Source organism: Eptesicus fuscus, chromosome 11 (genome assembly GCF_027574615.1).
Source record: "Eptesicus fuscus isolate TK198812 chromosome 11, DD_ASM_mEF_20220401, whole genome shotgun sequence".
NCBI lineage: Eukaryota > Metazoa > Chordata > Mammalia > Chiroptera > Vespertilionidae > Eptesicus > Eptesicus fuscus.
This window is the reverse complement of record NC_072483.1, coordinates 68057800-68081990: the sequence shown is the minus strand read 5'-3', so window position 1 is coordinate 68081990 and position 24191 is coordinate 68057800. Positions and strand designations below refer to the sequence as shown.

General features: G+C 37.0%; 1 protein-coding gene across 3 annotated transcripts in view; it reads right to left on the bottom strand.

Moving 5' to 3' along the window:
- The window catches only part of DOCK10 (dedicator of cytokinesis 10), a 216862-nt gene that overhangs the window by 95782 nt on the left and 96889 nt on the right, over window positions 1-24191 (bottom strand). For all 3 annotated transcript variants that reach the window (XM_054723258.1, XM_054723257.1, XM_054723259.1), the window contains exons 3-4: window positions 14628-14717; window positions 1162-1244 (exon numbers count right to left, since the gene is read on the bottom strand). In XM_054723258.1, coding sequence (XP_054579233.1) covers window positions 1162-1244; window positions 14628-14717 — 173 coding nt within the window. The remainder of the gene's footprint in view (window positions 1-1161; window positions 1245-14627; window positions 14718-24191) is intronic.

Genomic DNA, 24191 nt, shown 5'->3' with positions numbered 1-24191 from the left:
TGTCCATGAAAAAGTTAGATGCCATGTGTATCATCTCAATATTTCACTTGAGGAAAGTGTTAATAAAAACATTTCTCTGAATTACCTCGTGTTTTTCTGGGTTATTTGCATCATTTTAATTTGATGAACCAATGCATTGAAAGATCCCAGTTTATTTAAATTCCTTAAATTTTAGCAACTCTAATTCTATCTAGGAATCCTGCATTTTGAAATTTGCCATTCACTCTATTTACTTATCTGATAAGTAATTACTGCACACCTAATATGTGCTAGGCATTCTCCTAGGCCTGCAGGAGATTCTGCAAGGAAACTCCCTACACTTTGGGGGTTTTTACTTCCGTGGGGACACAAACACTGAGTCAGTGACTGCTTTAGTGCAGGTGAGCTTCTCTGTGATTGTGAGAGTGTAAAGAAAAAAGTCACCTTCTCCTAAAGGCTTCATTTTTCCCGGAGTCCAGAAAGAAAAGGTGTTTATTTATCCCTTTTAGCTTTTCTTAGGCATAAATCACTTCTGTGGAGGTTGTTTATTTTAGTGATTTAAAAATATATATTTTTATTGATTTCAGAGAGGAAGGGAGAGGGAGAGAGAGACAGAAACACCAATGATGAGAGAGAATCATTGATAGGCTGCCTCCTGCACACCCCCTACTGGGGATAGAGCCCACAACCTGGGCATGTGCCCTTGACTAGAATCGAACCTGGGACCCTTTAGTCAGCAGGCTGACGCTTTATCCTCTGAGCCAAACTGGCTAGGGCTATTTTAGTGATTTTTGATATCCCAGCATGAAGATACACAGAACCAGTGGGAAATCTGAAAACTATATACAGAATATTGTTAGAAAAAAAATTTGATCCAAATTGTAGTTTTCTAATCTTGTGTCTGCTATTGAAAGGACAGCTCACAAAAGAATGATATAACAATATCTTCAAACTTTGTTCAAAATTAAATAAGTATATTTGTAGCTTATTCCCAATTTTTGTCACTATATAAACATTGCACTGTTGAATAAAATATTCTATTGTGATTCTTATTTTTAAATTGTGTAAAATATTTTTTAACACTAGATTAACATACATGTGTTCATAAACAATGGCAGAACTTAAACAAAGAAATATTTTATATATGGGAAAATCCAAGCTCTACTTATAATAGGTTCTTACCGAGGTAACTGTCGAATGTCTCCAGAATATTGTTCATATTTGTAGTTTACCACGTACCACTGGGAACTATAAAATTTACAAGCCTTAAAGAAAAACAACAACAATAATGAAACAATTATCATTAAGAAATTCAACTGTCTCGCAAAAAGTAGTAGAGTATAATTCTCATGACCTCTGGGGTCATGTTAAGGTACGTATGTTAGTGATGCTAAGGTTGGTAAGGGGCTTGCTCATTATAATTATTTCACACTTTCCAGTGAAATGACCACCTTTCCAAGACACCTGGAGGAGGAACCATTGAACATATTTATTCTATTTTGCTCCATCAAGGAAGACCTAGTTTATCACTTGCTGCAGCACACCAAGGACATGTTGTTAACCTCAAGTAGCATCATTTCTCAGCTGTCCTTGGCAAACCCTTTTATTACTTAATAGCTTTTAGTAGAGAAAGATGTTGTTATTTATATATAATCTTTTCATCATAATTTTAGTCCATTTCTTCTTGTTTCTGCATTAGTAACTTTCCTTTTTCTTTTTATATTAACACTATTGTCAAATTGAAATCTATTTGCCAGTTTCCATATGTGCCTTCTAAGCTCAGCCTTTTTCATCACTGTTCATGGATTTTACACATATACCAGTATGTGAACAAAAGATGATTAAAAACTATTTATAAAAAAACACACATAAATACTAACAACACAAAACAATCTATATACAGACAGTCCTCGGGTTATGTTGGACTCGCCGTACGTCATTTCGTGGTTACGTCGCCATCTCCCATTTATTTATATATAAAAAAAAGTTCCATCATATTGACGTATGTACATATGTGCTTTATGTTTTTTATTATTTATTTACCACAAGTAAAGGTCAGGAATTGTTATCTTTCTTTTAATTTTTTTTTTTTTTTTTTTTACTGTTTCACTTCATTACTGCTGTGTATGTGCTCCATGTGAGTGATGTAGGTGCTAATGTAGGTGGGTTCCAACTTACGGCGAAAATCACATTACGTTGCACCGTAGGAACAGATCTTCAACGTAACCTGAGGATCTAATATGCTATATAAAAGGCTAATATGCTGTGTCCAACTTCCTGACTAGTCGCAATGATGCACACTGACCACCAGGGGGCAGACGCTTAACGCAGGAGCTGCTATGACACTGGCCATTTACAGAGAAACAACAGCGCGGACCTGGCGCCAACAAAGCAACATTCAGCTTCCCCCAAGTGGGACACAGGCCCTGCCACTACCCCAGAGCAACACCCCACCAAATCAGAGCTGATGCTGCCAAGACCCCATGGTGCAAAATGCAGCCCACAGCTCAGTCCAGTCCAGCCTGGAAACAGTCGCTGTGGGCACCGGGTAATGATGTCACCTAGCAATGCCCGGCTTCCTCTCCCTAGCGACTAGCCTCCTTGGAGTTTCTTCAGCCCAGGAATATGACTTGCTTAATAGCCAGGTGGAAACATTTTATACTTTAACCAAATGTCTGTGAAGTGTTTTCCCGTGCCTCATCTCATTTGATCCTCCCAAAGTTGTGGAGTAGATAGATAGGAGACTCGGTGGAATCCTGTTTTCTTTCATTAGCCAGAAAATTGAAATTTATAAAGCTTGGAAACTTTACCCAACTGAAAAGTAAGAAATGGTGGACCTTGAAAATGACTTCAGGTTTTCTCACTGTGCAGAATATAGTCAAACACTACAGCAGTTATATATTTTACCCTTTGTTCTCCCTGCATGATCTACAATAATAATCTGCTTTGTGTTGATATTTACTTCTGTGTTGCTGACAGTTACCTGAAAGAGAAGTTGGGTTGCTTCACTAGGCTGGAAAAAGTTTAGTTAAATCAGAAAGCAGGTCTAATTAAGTAAGTTTATCTCTCTATATAAAGTTCTCGCTGGCACCAATTGCACGTGTGTGTTTCGATCTGTCATTGTTGATCGTGAATTTGGTTGAAACTTCTATTATAGAGAAAGGGCGAATAGTGATATTAAAATATTTCTTCTAATTAATCTCCTTTCAATGTGCACAAATTCATGCACCGGGCCACTAGATATATTATAGTGGTCTATCGTGAATGATTTTGTAGTATTTACTGATGGCATATATTTCTCAAACACCTACCATCCACTTAGCACTGTACTGACTGTGGGTTGGTAATGGGGATTTCCCTAGGTGGCTTTTAAGATTCCTTTTGTTTCTAAAATTATATGACTCTGGAGATTAAGCTACTGTTATGATTAGATGGAAATTTTGTCCTCTAGCATCAGTAGGAGTACGAGGAGCAATAAATTTGATGCAATGTGAGGAATAAAAATCTATGATTGTTTTCGTGACCAAGAAGGGACAGGCAGGATCACTTTGTGACAACAATCAACTCAAGGTGCAGAGGGCTGCAGAACAGAGAGCACTGGCACTGCTTTTGCAGAAACAGAAAGTGGAAGGGGATGGCCCAGGGGATGGTGTAGAGAGGTTGATGGGAAACCTAGGATACAGGCGCCTGGCTCAAGATGCACAGAATAGGCAGAAAGAGGGGAGGGGAATTAGGAGTCAGTTGCTATGGGTTTCTCTGGCTTTGAACTTTCTTAGCACCATAGGTTTATTTGTTCAGGGAAACACCCACACACAAACCAGGGACTGGGGGTGAAACAATACATGAGACTGGGACAAAGACAGGAGTAGGAGGATGAGGGCAGGGCCTGCAGGAGAAGAGAAGAGCTTAAAAACAAAACAGCAACAAAGCCAACAGAGAAATAAAAGAGAATTCAGGAGATCTGTAATGACTAGACTGGGAGAGATGTGAACAAAACTGAATATTTAGCTAATATTAAATTTCTTAACTTGCCAATTCCTGAGCCAAATCTGCAGATCACATGTTTCTGAATGTAAGAGAAAAACTGAACCCTGATATGAAACTTGGCTAACAAATTCCATGTTCATTTAGGGATGCCAGGGATTCAGGTAAGAAGCATATAGGCCCACAGTATCCCAAGCCTTGGAGGCAAACCATTCATGATTATAGTTCTTTATTTCTCTCACTTAATGCACCTTTCTCAATACCTTGCTATAGTTCTCAAATGAAATAAACATATTCTAAAACATAAAACAAAAAGCATAAAACCCACTCTCTTTTTGCATTCCTTTTCAATCTTTTTTTGATACATAGCTTTATCTCATTCCCCTGTAAGTATAAATTAGAGTTTAAATAGCTTTTTGTTCACATAATGGCATATTCTAAAGATTTTAAAATTTACTTTCTAAATTCTATGACCACTTTAAAGAAGTAGAATAAAATATCAGACCTTAATTTATTAGCCCAGATTCCTAGTTTTGGAGTCATTAATTAATTAATTCAACAAACATTATGGAGCCCTTACTGTGTGCCTGGGGTTGTTCTAAGTGATGGGAACCCATCAGTGATCAAGAGGCTAAAAGTCATTCCCTCTTGAAATGTATCCCTTTGTGAAAACATGGTTAATAAATACAAAAAAAAAAGTAAATTGTGCAATATGTTGGCAGATAATGCCATGAAAAATAAAACAGAGGTGGGGAAGGATAGAGCTGGGGGAAGAGGGTTAATTTAAATAGATTGGTTAGGATATTACATTTGCCATTTGAGCAAAGTCTTAGAGAAAAGGACAGAATGAATAGTTGTGCCATGGTCGAAAAAAATAATTCAGTGTTTTCTTCATGCATATGGTCCTCCCATCCTCCCCTAAGTCCCACCTATTTTGGATTATTTTCTTAGTAGAAGATTCAAAGTATGTTTTAAATTCTTGATTATAAAATTGCCAAACCAATGTATATTCTTTATAAGCAAATGGAAGGTATATCATTGAGTCAGGAGCTATAGGGCTTCCTTCTTGTTCTTCAATTAGTACTCACTTCCAACATGATTTTGGTCAATCAAAATTTATTTATTTGGATCTCAGATACAGCTATTGCACATTTAGAATATTGGAATGAATTAGAAATTTCTGCCCCATAATATCTATCTCTATGTTTTCTGATCTGGAGGTTTTCATAAGATGCATTGACTTACTTGTCTTTTCTTGTTATGGATAGTACCTATATTTAAGCCTGATAAACATGTCTACTCATGCATATTACACAAAATATCCACAATGTGCCATAGGCTTAATACTGAATAAATAAGATGTGTTAATCCTAAATTTCACTGGCCAAAAATGAATGTGGTACTTTCTTATATCAGTGTGCTATATTAAAGAACTATCTCTTTTTGTTTGTTTGTCCTGGAGAGGCAAGTGCTTGTTAGATCTGGTACTAGGCTCTTTACATATCATCTTAATAAACACTCAAAGATATTTTATGATTCCCATCTTATAGATCACAGAGGCAAAGAGAACCTCAGATCTTTGCTCAAGATCCTACACGTGATTTCAAACTGGATTTGTCTGACTCTCAAAGTTCATTCAGCTAATTTATGAATTGCATGATGATTGCAGACTTTTTTTTAGCACAGCTGGACCATCATTCCAGATGTTTTTATGGCACTTCTGTTTCTGTCTTGGAATCAGACAGATCTGGTTTTTAATTTTGGTGTTAGCTCAATTAAGTAACTTAACAACTCTAAATTTCTTTATCTGTCTAAATAATACCAACTTTAATAGGATCAAATAACACAATTCCTATAAAGCACTTAGCATAGGGTAAATACTTAAAAAATTGCTTTAAAATCAGTTTTTCAGAGTTTGACTTAATCTATAATTCACATTCACAACAGTTGATGACAACTTGTTTTTCCTGATTTATAAAATCACAGTTCTGGGAAGATGTATTAGCTCTGATTATCAAAGAATCTTGTTTTGAATCAAATCATTTATGAATCTATGGGCCAGATTTAATGTATCTGGTGGGTAGATGAGAATTAAGGTTACACTAGATAACCCTTAAGAATCCTTCTAAATCTATGATTTCTCTGATTCTGAGAAAGCCAGTGCATTTTACAAACACATAAATGTTTCCCATACATAGCTATGGCATCTTGGAAATGTTATGCATGGAAAATCACTCTCTATTCTTTGTTCCAACCCACACAGTCACTCTAAGAAAATCATTAAGAACTATGATAATTATGACTACAACTCCTCTTTGTCCAAAATGTAAGCTGAAGTGACCTGTTGCAAATTCAAAGTCACAGGCTACAGCTGTGCTTCTTACCATAAGGCAATAGCTCCATTTTCTCCTTGCTAACGACCAATCCCACAACACCAGTTTCAAAATATCAACTCCTTATCCCCTTTAAAATGGAGGCTGCTACAGTCTACTTCAAAGGTGAAGTATACTGAGCTAGTTAATTTTTCCAAACAGTAATGACCCAATTCACATTTTAGTAATTTACTCATTTACTTTTTATTTACTTATTTAAAATAACGTATTTTCCGGCATATAAGACGACTTTTTAACCCAGGAAAATCTTCTGTACGCCCAGTCGTCTTATACGCTGGAAAATACGGTATATTTTAATTGATTTTTAGAGTGAGGGGAAGGGAGAGGAATAGATAGAAACATAGCCAGCAAGCTGTGCATGTGCCTTGATTGGGAATCGACCTGGCAACCTCTTGGTTCCTGGGTTGATGCTCAATCGCTGAGCCATGCCAGCTGGGCTATTCATTAATTATGTTTGTTTGTTTAGCCTTTATATTAGCATCTCTGCCTGTGGCATGTAGGCACAAAAAAGCTGAGCCAAGTCAACATACATAAAGGCTTTTATGCCAATAGGATAGTGTTTCCTAAACTCTATTGTGTTCCTGGAATTTTTGAGGTTGCTAATTAAAATGCAGGTTCCAGGGTCCCACATGAATCCACTGAATAGGATGGAATCTGTAAAAGGGAGGGAGGGGGAGCCTAAATCCATCATCCCACCGGAGTAACAGTGTGGCTCGGGCCTTGTCATGCTGTTTGTCTCTGAGATGACAGCATTAGGGTCCTAGCTTCATACAGTGAAGTCGAGTAAAAGAGATCACCCTCCAGCTTTCACTCAAGTGGACACAACCTTTGAAACAGGCAGGGAACATATCAACTCCAGTATGGGGTTTTATTTATAGTGGATATTCAATGTATATTTGTTGATTGAATGAATCTTGTATATCTTTTTTTCCCTTGGAAATTACTAAACATGACACCTTGAAAGTTCTTGAAATCTAAATATTTTAGAAAAGATTGGACAATTGTAAAGAGCAGCAGATTACCGTAAAGAAAATATTTCATTTCTCCCTCTTCTCTTTAGAGAATCATTAGAATCAATTCAAATCATGTTACCAACCCAAAGAGCAATTTTGGTTTGACAATATAATTTGTTCATCTCTGAAAATGGCTATTAGATTCTGGCCACAGAGTAATAAGCAGGTAATAAATGGCTTTTTAGATGCAAACTTGTTTTTCTTTCTAGCCATACAGGTTTATTTAATTACATGGCTACTTTCTTGCCAAAAAGATTTATGCAACCACAAAAGGTGTTCATTTTGGCCCTTAGTCACCACTGGGATTAATTCTATATTTGTAAACTGATTGTGGTAATTCATGCCATTCTTTATGTAAAGTTTAGGAGCAAATGTGGCCATTGTATAAATTTTGAAAATGTAGCATTATGAAATTGGGTGAATTTAGGCAAATTATGTATTGAAAGGGTTGCTGGATAATTTATTATCCATATTGAAACACTTCGAATTCAAAGGTGATGCTATTAACCAAGCCAACAAGTAGAACATGAAACTATTCCTGCAAACCAGGTCATGTGGGCACTCAATACACTGATATTTTAGAGGGGAAAAAAGGCACCAAAAATATTTTTTCTTTAATTGGATCATATTATGTATCCCTTTAAAATTCAATAATTTCTGCAGTATAAAAATAAGTTAGTAATATTTTAAAAATACTTACATATACTCTTGGGAGAGAATTAAAAATATTGGGTTTGGACAAAATAAATTATGTAAATATAGATATGACTCAGTTTCAGAAATCATGGTACAATCTTTTTTAATGGATTTGGGTTTGATTGTCAAAAATATTATTTTATATTAGGTAGTGGTATCATGTATATAAATAATGCATGTGGAACACAAAACAGAATGTCATATCAAATTACAACCATAAGAAAAAATCATTTTTAAACTATTTCTCACTTTGAATTATAGAATAGCCTAATTTGTTTTGTTTTTTGTTTTTGATTCTAAATTGATAGTGGATAAAAACATTTGGTTTGTTTTTTTCAGAATGTGTTGAATTGAGGTGGTTGAAATTAGACTTTTATAAATCACACCTGAGCCTGACCTGGGACCAGACGCACTAATTTCCTAGCTACATCTCACAAGTAATCTGTCAGGATATAAATAATGGATGGTACTAAAAACCTTGGTAATATTATGATCTAATCATTCTTCTCATGAAAGGCATAAAATCTGGGTTGTAATTCAGTATAATTGAAATATTAGGTGAAAACTTAAAGTGGTTTCTTTATTATTCTAGCACTCCAGGGTCTCCGACTTGCACTTCTGTCTTTTTATCCATTTACCACCAAACATTATAGGATACTTTTTATTGTGGAGAAGGTGAAGCCAATTTATAATTGGAACAGTTTTGTATATTTAGAAACTAGACTATATTATTCTAGGGGCTTTGGTGACTAGAAAATAAAAAAATCTTCACAGTTGTTAAAGTGAACCACAAAACCATTTTGTTTTCATCAGTGTTTTTTATATATATTTTATCCTAATGCCACTAAAAAGATAATGCATTTGAATTTACCTTAATCAACTTTCATATGCTTATTATCTTTAATGTTATACATTTAGTATAAAGAAAATCTGGTGATCCATTTTGTTCTGGCCATGACAAAAATAAAATCATATATATGTGTAAACTAGTATACTAGTATATATATACTAGTGGCTTGGTGCACAAAATTCGTGCATAGAGGGGAGGGGGTTCCCTTAGCCCAGCCTGCACCCTCTCCAATCAGGGACCCCTTGGGGGATGTCCGACTGCCTGTTTAGGCCCGATCGGCAGTCGGACATCCCTCTCACAATCTGGGACCGCTGGCTCCTAACCACTCACCTGCCTGCCTGCATAATCACCCCTAACTGCCTCTGCTTGCCTGATTGATTGCCCTTAACCTCTCTGCCTGCCTGCCTGATGGCCCCTCACTGCCTCTGCCTGCCTGCCTGATCACCCCTAACTGCCCTCCCCTGCCGGCCTGATCTCACCCCCAACTGCCTTCCCTTGCCAGCCAATTTGGTTCTGATTGGTCAGTTTCTATGCCAGTCAGTGTCAAAAGCTCCACCTCCTAGGCAACCATTGGCTCCTCACAGTTAACCCAGACTTGGTTCTGATTGGTTAGTTTCTATGCCAGTCAGTATCTCCTGGCCTATCTGCAGGCCTGATCAGAGAGGCAGGGCTGATCAGCAGCTCCCACGGAGGCCCAGAGAGAAATAGAGATGTGCTGCTGGTGAAGCCTGGAGAGAGAGAGGCAACAGCTGATCAACAGCTGCCACAGGAGGCTGTGGATCAGAACCTGCACCTCTCTCTGTGCCTGATTCACAGTCCCCTTGGCAGTCAATGCTGGGTAGCCATGGCAACCAGCACTGACTGCAGGACTGATTTCCAGTGTTTGCTCGAGCCCTCGGTCATTTTGGACATTACAGACCCTGGGTTTTTATATATTAGGATATGACTAAGTTAAATATAGAATTATAATAGATTTTGAAGATATTTTCCAATAATTTTTTTATTGATTTCAGAGAGGAAGAGAGGGAGGGAGAGAAAGAGAAACATCAATGATGAGAATTGTCGATCTGCTGCCTCCTACATGGCCTCTACTGGGGATCAAGCCTGCAACCCAGGCATGTGCCCTATCCAGGAATTGAACCATGGCCTTCTGGTTCATAGCTGGTGCTCAACTACTAAGCCTCTCCAGCCAGGCTCCATTAAATTCTTGAAGTCACAATATGTAAGTGGCTTTACTTACAAATTTACTTTTAAAAAATACACACAAAATGAAAAGTCCCTTAGCCTCTAGTAAAACCTTCATCAGTGAATTAAAACAAAAAAATCAAAATCATTTTATTTTCATTAATTTTATTAAGAAAAAACTGTACTTTTTAATTTGGGGAGATTTTTTTAGTTGCATTTTCCCTATATCTTCCACTGAATTAATTTGTATATGTTGCCCTGGTGTCATATCAAAAACATTAGTTCTACAGTGAGCAAAACCATGCTTATCATGCTCTAGTCTGAAGTTAATGAATACATTAGAATCATTCATTTGCTATCCAATGGTTCAGAATCAGGAAACAGCCTTCATTTTTACTTAATTTATTTATACATGCAAAAAAACCCAGAATCACTTATTCAAAGATTTATTCTTACTTCAGGGTAAGTTTGAGTGTACATAATTTTACATATTAGATTTAAAATTTTTGTATAAAGTACAGAGGCATTTTGGTAAAAAAGAATGGTTTCTTTAACACTGTACATAATATGCTGTCCAAAATTAAACATAAAAGACATAAAGTTATTTTAATTGTAAAAGTAAGAATTTTATTCCCTGTGTTTTCTTGAACCAATATAAATCTCATTGTAGTTAGATATATTCCTTTCAAGAAAAATGGGCAGCATGAAATACATTTAATATCATCACCAGTCCCTCTGTCTGTTTAATTTTCTTTGCTATGTCTATGACTCAAGTTTTTTAATATCTCTTTTACTTCTCAATATAATACAGATTCTACCTTGCATATACATAATTTTCTCTTGAATGGGTTGTATACCATTTGTCTGGGTCCAAATGGTGGAAGAGGAAGTAGAGGAAGAAATTTCATTTTCAATATTATACTCATTTGATCATATTGTTTTTCATGTTCACAAAATTTTGTTTCTTAATAAATTAAGCAATATTTTTATACATAACTTAATAGCCTACTGAACTATTTTTTAACTTTGGTATGCATAAGATATTATGCCTGAAGAGTTCCAATATTAATTGTGGGTTTATCTCTGCTTAAAATTTTCTTCCCTCAGTAACCTAGTACTATCTGGATGAGGGCAATATGTAATTGTGTGTGTGTGTGTGTGTGTGTGTGTGTGTGTTTGTGCGCGCGTGCGTGCACATACAGATAGGTAGATAGATAGATAGATAGATAGATAGATAGATAGATAGGTAGATAGACAGATAGATATTTGTTTCTATTCTTTAATGTTTTCATAAATCTTAAATCCTGGAATATTTTATGCCTTGACTTGGAGTCTTGGATTCACGACTTAGTCCTCATTTTATCATTGCTCTACTCCTGCAGCTGGCTGATTTCCAGAAACTGCCGAGGGCTTTGTTGGCAGAGTAACTTGCTACCTTAGTAGATTGTCAGTATTTTTCTCAGCCATTTTACTGAAGTGGTCCCTAGACCATTGCTCCCTGTTAGGCCACTGTATCATTCCCAATTCTCTGCTCTCTCATCTTCCTTGTTTCGAAAGTCCAAACCAAGAGCTTATTTTTAATTAGTGTTCTGAGTTTCTGGCTTTCTATTATCCTTTTGTACATATTCAAAATAAAACTTTGTTCTAGAAGTTTTTGGTTTAGGAAGTCTTCATCCTATTTATAGATCCTTTAATTGCTCCCCCAAGCCCTAGTGGCAGGAAGTGATGCTTGTTTTATCAGGGAAGTGTCTGATATTTTTTATGGTTATAGATGTTGATTTTAAGTCACTTAGGAGGATCAGATAAAGACACTGCTCCCCAATTGTTATTTTCCAAATGTTTTCATGTTATTGCTATATTTAGTTTTAGAAACACAGCATTGGGACTATTAATATCTCTATTTAAAGATGGAGAAACCAAGGCAGAAAGCTTACACGTTTGTCAAATGAAGGACATACTACCTTGTGAACAGTACAAATATTCTCATCAAGTCAGTCTATTAAGGAGCATGTGTGCCTGTGTGTATGTAATGAAAGATATAATGAGTTGCAAATAATTTCTGTAGTTAAGTATTGTCTTCTGGCTTTATGGTACCATTTATTATATAAATATTAAAATTTTTATTTGCATAAATTTGTCCATTTTTCATAAGTTTCCACTTAAAATATTATCCTACATTTTAACAATTTTTGTTTTTTTCATACATATCTGGAATTAATCAATCAGGTTTTTAATATTTATCTGGAGTTATTTTTTATGTGTAATGTGAGATAGAGAATCCTAACTTTATATTCATTCAAAATGGTGAGCCAATTTGTATTTGTTGAATTGCTCACCCTTCCCTAAAGAATTTCAAGTACCATATTTCCCATTTATTAAGAAACCATATGCATTTAGATGTTTCTAGATACTCTGTTTCATTTCACTGGATATTTGTTTATTCGAGAATATGAAAAAAATTGAAAACTATCTCAATTTATTTTCTAAAGCTAGCATTTCTCTAATACCAAAGGGGGAAAAAAAAGAAAATGACAGCCAGACTCCACTCATGAATATTAATGCAAAAATTTAAAATAAAATATTATCAATTCTAATGTAGTAGAGTATGAAAGTAATAATGCAACTGGAATAAAAAGTTTATACCAGAAATGCAAGTGTGGAACCACAGGATAGCAACCTACTAATTCTATTACAATGCTTTATAAATTTAAGTAGAAGAGCTGTTATATCAATAGACTGAATATGCATTTCAAAACCTAAGTAGCAAGTGTTTAAAAGGACTGTAGAGACAAAGAGAGACCCTTTTTAGAAATTTCTTTTATGCCAGAAAATGTCATAAAATACCAATAAGACAGAATGCCTGATACTACCATTATTATTCAACATTATTTCAGAGACATTAGATAATAAAATAAGACAAAAATTAAATAAATGATATACTTATTAGAAAAGAAGAAATATTATTTGCAGATGATATGGCTACACATCTAAAACTTGAATAACTATTAGGATAGGAGAGATTAGTAAGCTAGTTATGCATATTTGAAAATTAATAGTTTTTAAAAGATAGCAATGAACACTAAGAAAAGGAAATGGATTTTTAACATTCCACTTATTTTTAGCAAAACTATAAAATGCACTAAAGTGAACTTAACAACAGTGTTACAGATCATTATGAAGAACGTGCAATATTTTGTGAAGACCATGCAAGAAAACCTGGTTAAATATTCCCTGTTAGGAATTCAATGTCCTAAACATTTCAAACCCTACCTAAGTTAACATACATGTACTGCATGATTTTGTAGACCTAGTCTCAATGATTCTAATTTCCTTGAGTAGAAAATAATTTGCCAACTTTTTTTTTAAACAGTGATGCCCTAGTATATATCAAAACTTCCTCTAAGGAGACTGTAAATAAAATATTATAATACTGACATCACACTTATTATTTTTATTAGTAAATATGAAAATAGTACACTCAGATTACCTGATGTTATCTAACTTTGCACTTTTTTTTCTACCTCCTTAGGATAGACTCTGTAATTTAATGTGAACTTTAGGAAATAAATATAAAATCATGGAATTGGGAAAAAAAAACAGGTAAATTTATGGCAAAAGGTGACCTGAATTGAATAGTACAATATAAAGATATATAATATATATGCATACCTATATACACACATGTATATGTAAAGAAGAATAGTATAATATAAAATACGATTACTCAGCTTGGTATTAATATGTACAAAAATAAGGCTAACTTATATTCATACAAATAGGTTTAGGAGCTGTGAAAGGGTTTTGCTGTTGTGTGTGGCTTTAACTAAATCCTAATTGGGATACACTACTTTCTCAAGATTAAAGACTGCATTTAGACTTCAATACTTTTACTTTGACCTGTGCTCGGCTAAGTTTTATCATTGCTTTTTCCGTACAGGAAGGATTGGCTCCATTTATTTATCCAATAACCACCTGCTAGTAGCTGTTATGTGCCAGCCCAATCCCTGCCCTAAAGCAACCTGCTCTCTGGTTAGGAGAAGCGGAAGTTCTGTAGGCCTTCCCTACATCCTTCAAATGCAAGTAGATGACATAGCACCAGGTTTCTATCAGTCCCTTTCAGCTGCTCACATTAATATTTCCATAGTTAGCACTTGAAAGAAACATATCTCTTAAAATAGAAACTCTGTTGTAAAAAAAATTCTCACATAGTATGGCCTTGCCTATAACTCAGTCCAAATAAGTAAAATAAAATTAAATCTGCCAATTAAGAATACTAAAACATTTCTTAATGTGGGATTTTTAAGTTAAGTAAAAACAAAACAAAACAAATCCAAAAGTTGAATAGTCAGCAGATAATGAAAAATGATTAACAGGAAAATGGAACACATCTTCAGGTAATGATGATGGAAAGACATCAACTAATCTCTATTGAAAAGGTGAGGAAGACAATGATAATAAAGTTGAATTAATAACTACCTGGGGGAAAGAAAGTTTTATAAAAGAAAGAATTGGAAGCATCACATTTACCTCTTTCACCAGTAAACTTTCTGCTTTGTGCTCTGCATCTTCAGGTACTGTCGAGTACAATGTTCGGATATCCCAAGAAACTGTGGCCGTCTGAGAGAAACAATGAAAAGAAATTAAGCCCTCCAACTTAAAAACATTGTGCACACCACTATATCAAAAACACAGCAGGGAGGTCTTTTCCATCTTTGCATTTAAGGACAAGAGATTTCAGAGACACTTCCTTGGTTCTTGCCAATTTATTCTCTAGGAGAGAAAATTCAAACTCTCCTTTATTACCACTTACCAGCATTATTACAGTTACTGTTTATCAGTGAAGCTCATGATTTTAAGCTCATTCCTTCCCTGCAGAAAATGAAAATTTGGACATCTGTTTATTGTGAATGGTTCATTTCTATTGGTATCTTTTGTTGTTGTTGCTAATGATAAGACAAATATAAAATAAAAGAGAAAATATACAAAATCATTACTTTAATCCTACTGTAAGTAATCTCTTGAATATCAACAGAATAAATTTAGCCCTTTTTAGAGCTGTTTGTGTGTGTCTATGTGTAACTACAATTAGGGATGGGAGGGAAGAAAGGGTGTTCAGTATATCTGTACCTTGAAGAAAACAAGTCACGTTTCTGGTGTCTTTTTTGTTATTGTTGTTGTTGAAATGAACAAAGTATTTTCAACTTCAATGCTAAACAACCTTCTATTAAATGAATATACATGAACTGAAAGTATAGAGTATCTCTTAAAACAAAACATCTAACACAGAATTCACAGTTTGTTTCCTCTTTATACATATTCAGTTCTATCAAGCTGGGGAGTAGGAGAGGTCGTAAAACAGTTACTTCCCATCACCAGCTTCCAGCTCTCTTCAGTCTGTGCTCCTTTTGATTACAGGGATGCTGGAATGATGAGTCTGTTCACATACGTGGTACCAACCGTTGGGGTCTTTTATTTTGTAAATTCCCAACCCACAAATGATTAATCAGACACAATAAAGTTCATTTGAACTGTTCTAGAAAAGGGGTATTTTGTCTAGACTAATTATTGGAACAGATGAAAGTTTCAAACCTCTCCCTATTTGTGGGAAGATGGGAAAGAGAGGGGTCCAGGGAATTCAGTCTTCCGGGTTCACAGCTGCTGTAAGCTCTGCCACCAAGGGCAAAATCATTACTTTTATTCCAATCCTAGACTCCTATTTTCTTCAAGTCCTCTCTTTCTTCACTCCTGATGTGAGCTCCAAGAGGGCAAGACATTTGGTCTGTTTAGTTTACTGCTATAACCTCAGTGCTTGGTTGGGGGCGTACCTACTGATTTGTTGAAGGTATTGAGCATGTGTGAGTATGCATGTGTGTTCTGTGTGAGCATGTGGTGAGTGTATGTGGTGTGTGAGTTTATCTGTAAGGGGAACATGGGCTTGAACACTGTGAAAGAGGAAGAATGTCATGTGAGTCTAATAAGATCACAGACTAAAAATTAATGAGAACACTATGTTCAAGATACATCATATAGTAAAAAATCAGTGCTCATCCTAAAATACAGCTATGGACTGAGCTCCCTTGGTCAGTGCATTTGCCCTAGGATTTGATTGCAGTTATGTGAACAGTTAGGAAGTAACCATCAATTCAAGCAAAGTGCAGGTCCACACACAGGGAGACATCCCTTCCCATGGGAAGTATGATAGGACCAACTTAAGATTTATTATTATTTAGATTTTGCATTTTTAATTACTTTTGAATATCTTCTTTCATCTTGTTTCTTTTATGTTATTCATTCTGTTAGATAAACAGCAAATAAACCCTATTAAAGTTTGGAGTAGAAGACTTAAATGCATGCTTAAATTGAGCTTTGCTGGATTTCAATTATATGGGGAAAACTTATTTCCTATTTGGACAGATAATTCACAGATACACAGTGTTACTTGTTTGGTTTCCAGGGGACATTACATATTGTAATCCATTGACAAGATTAGGAACATTTTTCTCTAAATAATTTTTTTTCTAGATTTCAGCCACTATTTTATTATAAAAGCTTTATATAAAAAGTAAAAGATTCCTCTTTTTCATTATGCACTATAGTCTTCTATTGATTTCGTGCATTTTGAAAAAAAATAATAGCTGTTCTAAATACTCTAAGTGTGGTGAAAAGTAGAGTAACATGGCCCAAATGTAACCTTCCTGTCCAGTTATACTATAAACCTACCGTCCCACTAAGACCACTGCTTTGTACAATAGAGTGAATACTGAGATAGTTTAAGAAGCTTTTTTTTCCTTAACGGTAAGCTTCTGAAATGTGAGCTCAGGTTTTCAGTAATAATAATTACATGGCTACTTGATTCATGATGTCATGTAGTAAAGATAGAGCCTCCATACCTAAGCTAATGTTCATATGCAATGTATGAGATTGGGAATTCATTCAGGCTACAGTCATAAAAACAGATCATGTGTACAGTCATGTGTACAATGGTTATGAGTGATTCCTGATGACCTCTGGTTATGAAATGATAACTGGGGGTGAGTCACCCCAGTTTAGATTTAGAGATAAATCTAAAACATTATTTTACAACATGCATGGAATTATAGCACATCTAATATTTTGCACAGAATACAGAAGATACAAGGAAAGGAATACACATTAAAATAAATGCCCACAACAGGTTATTGGTCAGTTATATTTTGTGGTAATACTGGAGAACCTGCCTGAAAAAGCAGGAAGCCACCAGTTTCAATTTCAAGAATTGTGGTACTTCTGCTTACATTTGACTTCTATAATGTGTCTCCTTCGAAGCAAAAATAAATTGATCAAATAAAAAAAGAAAAGTATACAGAGTCATATTTGTTAAGGTTACAGAGAATTTCTTTTCTGAGAATTGGATGCTTTCAGACCACAACAAATTGCCTTGGCCACAGCAGACTTCCTGTTCTCTTTTATAAACCGTCTGGTCGACAATTAGTACAGCTCAATAGCATGAAATGGATCTGAGACTGGGCTGGAACTCAGCCGAGCTCCTCTTCTGGAGGTAGTTTTACAAGCGGCCTATTGTGCAAAGATTAGGCATTTGGAAATAAAAACTATCATTTTTATTTATGAAACAATGCATTCAGGCTTGTTTGTCATTTCAGGCCCATACTATTCAGATAGCTTAGACTACGCCCTGTCACTTTCTGGTTCCTCTACTCTGCAGTGGGTTGTCTTGGTGGCTTTGCCACAGCCACCATTCTGCTGGCTAACATGACCACAGAAGACTTCATTCCAAGCACATCAGGGCCATTTCTCAATTGACCAAAGGCCACTGTCAAAGTCTAAAAAAGAGGCCACTTATCCTATCCTGGGCTGAGCACAGCTTCCTGTAACAGCATTGCAGATCCCAGCTGTTCAAAAGAGAAGACAGAGATGCTGGTGTCAGCAGTAATCAATCAGCCCCAGCTTGAGAAGTCAATGGGCCTCACAACAGGGACTGTTAACTAACAGTCGCGATCAATCCCAACCCAGCACGTGTCTGAATGTGACCTCCACCAGAATTTCTCAGACTGAGACACGGACAGTGCCTCAATTTTAAGCAGGAGCTTATATTATATTATTTGCTTGAAAAACATTTTTTTAAATCACATTCAGAAGAGTATTGTTGTGATTTCATTTTTTTTATTTTTAAATACATGAGAAAATCACTTTAATGCCTTCATTGTGCTTTATAGGGAAGGCGTCTTTGTTTTGCTGAAGGTGAACTGCATGGGGGATGCACAGATAGTGAGCAGTTGGCCATCACTGGACAGTCATCCTCCTCTAGCCAAGGTGAGCATGGGGACAGCTCCGTCACAGGATGTAAGTGTATAAGGAAGGAGGTTTGGAGACCTGATTCAAGTTTTACTCTTAGACTGGCAAACCCCTGAGCAAGTTATTTCACTTCTGTTTTGCGATTCATTTCCCAGTCTTCAAAATGTGTCACCTCCTCTAAGGAGGTGAGGATAGAATATTCTACGTATGGAAAAATGTTAGCATGAATAGAACCCAGTGCTCCAATATACAGATACTTATGCAATGGATCTCCCCTTGGCAAGGACTCCCAGCAGTGGTCTGAGCTTTCTCCGGAGTTGCACAGTGAAGAAACATGCTGGCTGTGAGGCCGGAAGACATGGCCCTGTTGTGACCCTGTGACGAGCCACCTCAGACACAAGCAGCCCTGACACAGATAGCCACCCTGCCACGGCATCTTCTCTCATGGCTGCTCACATCCCTTCTTCCACCCGGGGCTCAGTCCTACACTATCCTTGCCCATGCTCCTCCGCCTCCCAGAGAACCCCTTCCTTTCCTTGTTCTTTTCTCATCTCAGGCTTAGGATAGGTGCCAACTCCATTTGAAAATCTCTAATTTATGCAACATACATTTTCTCTTCTCTGAACTATATGGTTACCACCTGCAGCTTAACTATAGAATCTTTAGGGCCAAAAACTCTGCTTGTGATTAGTTAAGTCAGTCATTGTACAGGTGTGTTGTTTTGAGTATAAGTCACATTAACTCTGCTTTGAGGACAAATTATAAAAAGAAATTAAATGCTTTGCCATGTTCTACGGGATATTTTGTTTAATTGTGTTAAAGAATGAAATACTTGAGTGCAGACATATATTTTTATGATCGTCTAGTGTTCTATATCTGGTTTAAGTATATCCACAAGGCTGTGAACCATCATCAATATTTAATTTTAGAACAGTTTCATCACTCCCCCCTCAAAACCCATACCATTAGCAGTCTTCCCATTCTTCCCTCTTCCCAACCCTTGACAATTACTAATCTACTTTCTGTCTCATGAATTTTCCTATTCTGGACACTTCACGCAAATGGAATCATACAGTATGTGGCTTTTTGTGACTGGCTTCTTTCATTTACATAATGTTTCAAGTTTCATCCATGCTCTAGCATGTGTCAGTGCTTAATTTCCTTTCAGGTGGAACTGTTTATCCATTCAGCATTTGATGGACATTTGGGTTGTTGCCACTTTGGGGCTATTTGAATAATGCTGCTATGACTATAAGTGTCCAATCTTTATTTGGACATATATTTCTAGTACGATGGAACCCAGGGCAGTCTCCACACGTTCTCACTGAATTGAAATACACACTCTAGACTGTTTTACTACAGTGCCAATTATCCAATGGCACCACTCACTGTGGGATTCGGGGATATTAAAATATTAATTTCCCTCAAGTTGTGCACCTTATTTTTCTAAGAAGCAGCTGGCCACAGCACACTATTTGGACAGAAATTCTAATAATAAAAGTCAAGGTGCTTATGTTCGATCTCCATCTTTACAGATATTCTCCATCCTTGAATGAGAGGCTTTTCAAATCTCAGCTTCATTAGCTTGTAAATGAGAGAGCTATTATAACTTAGAAATAACCTAGTTTGACAAAGACTATTACTTAGCTTTTAAATCACAATTATAGCATTCTTGCATGAACACTGAGAGTCACTTAGGCTCAGAAGCCAAAGATTAAAAAGAAATTGAGCCCAGCCAGTGTGGCTTAGTGGCTGAGCATTGACCTATGAACCAGGAGGTCATGGTTCCATTCCTGGTCAGGGTACATGCCTGGGTTGTGGGCTTGATCCTCAGTGTAGGGCATTCAGAGGGCAGCTGATCAATGATTCCCTCTCTTCATTGATGTTTCTATCTCTCCCTCTCCCTGCCTCTCTGAAATCAATACAAAATATTTCTTAAAAAAGAGATTGAGATTCCTATAACATGTTAGGTTGTGTCTCAGTAAGAGAAGCAAGAAAAAAACACCCAACAATCTCATGACCTTTCTGCCTTTCAAAAAGTAAAATAAAATAAGACCTTTCTGCTTCCTCTCACTAAATGACCCATGTGGTTGAGTCTGGAAATCCCCATTACCAGTTGCTTTTTATAGCCAAAAACATACTGTGAAACGAACAAGCCATTGGTATGCTAAGAAATCACAATTCACTCAGTCTTAATAGCGAGCCAATGAAAATGGCAGGATGTACTGAAGAGCCCTGAGAGACTAATTCTGTAATGAATTAGGGATTTGATACGAAGGAGGGTTTTGAGAAGATGGTGTAGTTATCTAAACAGGCTATTTCAGGTGTGCAGCATAGACCTTTGACTTTGACAATGGCATTTTCCCAGGTTAAAAGCATAACCTTGTTTATATTGGTGATAGTCACAACTTAGCTCACAGAGATGGGCCATAAGGCTGAGCTGAAATAGAGGTGTTTTACTGGTGTGGGCAGTATTGAAATATGCTTTCCCACAGTGTGAGGTGCAGCTAGTTTTCAGAACTCTAAACTTTCTTATTTATTTACACTTTGTAACTCCCAGAAATGATTCCACCTCAGGCTCTCGGTGTTCTTCACTTAGCAAGAGACTCATTTCTGGCTTTCTCACTTTGCGTTCTGCTATTTTGTATCTGCCTCTCCTTAAACGGAATCGCTTCACAATATGATTCAGGGTGTCCTTGAAACTGTCCTTTAGCTTTTGTTTTTGCCTTCCTTACTCTCCTTGCCTAATTCACTAAGCCGCAATTTGGTGACTAAGTTCTTTATTTTTTTTTGGTCTTAAGTTTCTATTGCTACCAGCTTCAAAAAGATAGATGAGAAAAACAAGAATAGCAAATATAATTATTGAAGTAGTACATGTTTTTGAATGTACTGTTAATGAGTGCGCCGAAACTGCTTATTTCTAGTGAATCATTCTAAGTCATACAGGTCATCATGCCCGCTCCCAGAACCCACGCACCAGGAGAAATCGTTTCTACCTGGAGTGTCAAGATAAAGGAAGGTGCTGCTACTTCAGTCCTTTAACCTGGAAGAAGATGATTTTAATTCAGTGTTCAGCAATCTTAATTGAATGCCCATGAGTCAGACATTGTGTTGAGTACTTGAAATACAGTTATAAATGGATTTCTCCCTTGCCTAGTAACAAAAAGCATGTGCATAAGTACATTAGGTGTTATAGGGAGGAAATGAGCCAGGCATTATCCTAGGTGGAATGAGTCTCTGCAAAAGGGGGTCATGATCTTAGTGCTGTTTTTCTGAGGTGATTTTTGAGTCGTGTCAAGGAGGAAAGTATATTAATGATCATTTTATTCCTCATTACTTCATTCTCTTTATTCTCAAATTTCCTTTCAGAATGGCCGTTTGCTTCATAAAGGAATAAAGTTACATTCTAAAATAATAACCTACATGTTTCTAAAATAAATATCAATTTTCTACTTGTGTTGTGCCAAGTGCCACTCTTGTTTCTGGGGGACTTGCAATGACCAAGATAAAAGACATCCCGTCCTAGTACAGGCTACACTCTGACAGCGAGAAACACCAGGAATGGCAAAGCAAACTGAGATCTTTCTAGGTAGTGACACACTCTACAAAGAGAAGCAAGAAGGCTGATGGGGTAGGTGACGTAGTGCGGGGGTTGGGTAATGGAGGCTGGAAGTCAGGGATGCGTCTTTGGGGAGGGAGCATATGAACTGAACTGTGAATGAAAAACAGGAACCAGCCTGCAAAGGGGGTAAAGGCCCTGTGAGCTTGGCAAGCTCAGGCAACAGAAAGAATGGAAGGTAGGTGTCCATGTAGTGAGCAAGGGAAACAGGTTGAGGAGATAAGGGCTTAGAGATCATCAGGAACCAGCAGGCTGGGACAATAACAAGAAGGAGCTTGACTGGACTCTCAAGGCAATGGGAGACCACTGGGAAGTTTTACCCAGAGGACTGGCTTATCTGATTTGCATTTCTAAAAGCTTTCTTTAAGTGAATCAAAGTGAAGGAAGGGAGGAAGCAGCAAGACCCTTTAAAGGCCACTTCTGGGGATCCAGGTCAAAATGATGATGATGATGGCTTGGGCCAAGAACTTGGACAGACAGAAACGATGTAGGAATTCTTGACACTAAGCATTCTTAATCAACTTTATGTTTCATCCATATAAGGGCACACACATCTTAACCACAGGGCTTTTGCTTTTCCTGTCAGCCTCACTCGTCTAGGAAGTGCTGTTCTATATTCAGTGCCTTGTGTGTGCTAAATAAATATTGATGAAACAAACCAAGTAATGAATCATGTCTGCTCTCAGTGTGGGTGCTTGGAAATGTGGAAACACAGAAGTGAGCTGAATTCTCCAATCAGTGAGACACAGTTGGGCTAAGGACCACTGGAAGGAGCTGGAGCTGTTACCCTTCCTTCTATTCTGTGATATGTTAGGATTGGAGTGGTCATCTACTACCACTCCCACTGGGTGGGTGGAGACTGTCCACACACATCCCACAGAATCCTTACTATTGCTCGAGGATGAGCCTGGGAAATGATCCTCTAGCCTGGTGAACAGGAGGCTTGCTGTTAGGAACCAACACCCCTGACATGTGACATAGGCAGGGGATGGGGCAGACAGGGGCAGAGAGTCTATAAGGAAGGCTCTTTATTCCACATAGAGAAAGAGGGAAAAACCCCAACACATAAACACAATTCATTTTAGCAGGAATCTGTATAGAAAATTCTATAAAGGGTCAGGTAAATTGTTTAGGGTTCTCTACCTCTGCTGCAATGACTTCACCTCTGTTGAAGTATGAAGGTGTAGCCTGAAAGCAGCCATTGGCAACAGGTGAATAAAAGGGAATTATTGTATTTAAGTAAAACCTTATTTATGGATACCAAAAATCAGAATTTTATATAATTTTTATTAGTTATAAAATAGGCTTCTTTTTCCCCCCTTCAACTATTTAACCATTCTATGAAGGAAATACAACAGGCTAGAATTAAAACAAAAACAAAACTACATAAAAATCATTCTTACTTCACAGGACCTATAAAAATAGACAGCAAGCCACCCATGGGCCACAGTTTGTCAACTCTTACTCTGTAGAGCAGGAGGGAGGAAAAACTATCCATCTGCATTTTGTTAAAAAGCTGGCAACTTCATGCAGTAATATTCGACACCATCCTTTTATTTGGCAGGTGCTTAATGTAAATGAAAATTTAGCTGTTTGTCTGAGAAGACATTTTCTGATAAGGGGGACTCCATAGCATCAGGTGTCTCTTGAACACCTGAAAATTGGCAGTTAGTCTCCCAACTGTTCTCCCAGGTTCCTCTTCACCCTGTTATATGCTCTAATAACACACACCAGGTCACCTGTTCTCCTTGAAACACTCCAGTGACTTGCCACTTGCATTTGAAGATGGCGCAACGGCTTACCTTGTCCTTGCCTGACTTCCTCTCTGACCACCCTCTCTGTCCGCCCACACCACTCTTCAATCTCAGAGCTCTCCAGGGGCCTTTCTAGCAGCTTCCTCAGCCTGAAACACCCCTTTCTTCCCTCCTAGGTTTTAGCATGGTTGGTCCTCCTCAGTTTAATCTTGTTATTGGTGCTGTCTGTGACCACCCAGTCCAACCTCGTTCTTCTAGTCAGTTTCTATTGCATGGCCCTGTCTCATTTTCTTCATGGAACTGCTCTTTATCCAAACTATCTTGTTAATTAATTTGTTTACCTTTTTTTTTTCCCTTATTCCTCCCAGTAAAAGGTAAGCTCCATTAAAACAAGGTAATTTCTGTCTAATCAATGCTGATTCCCCA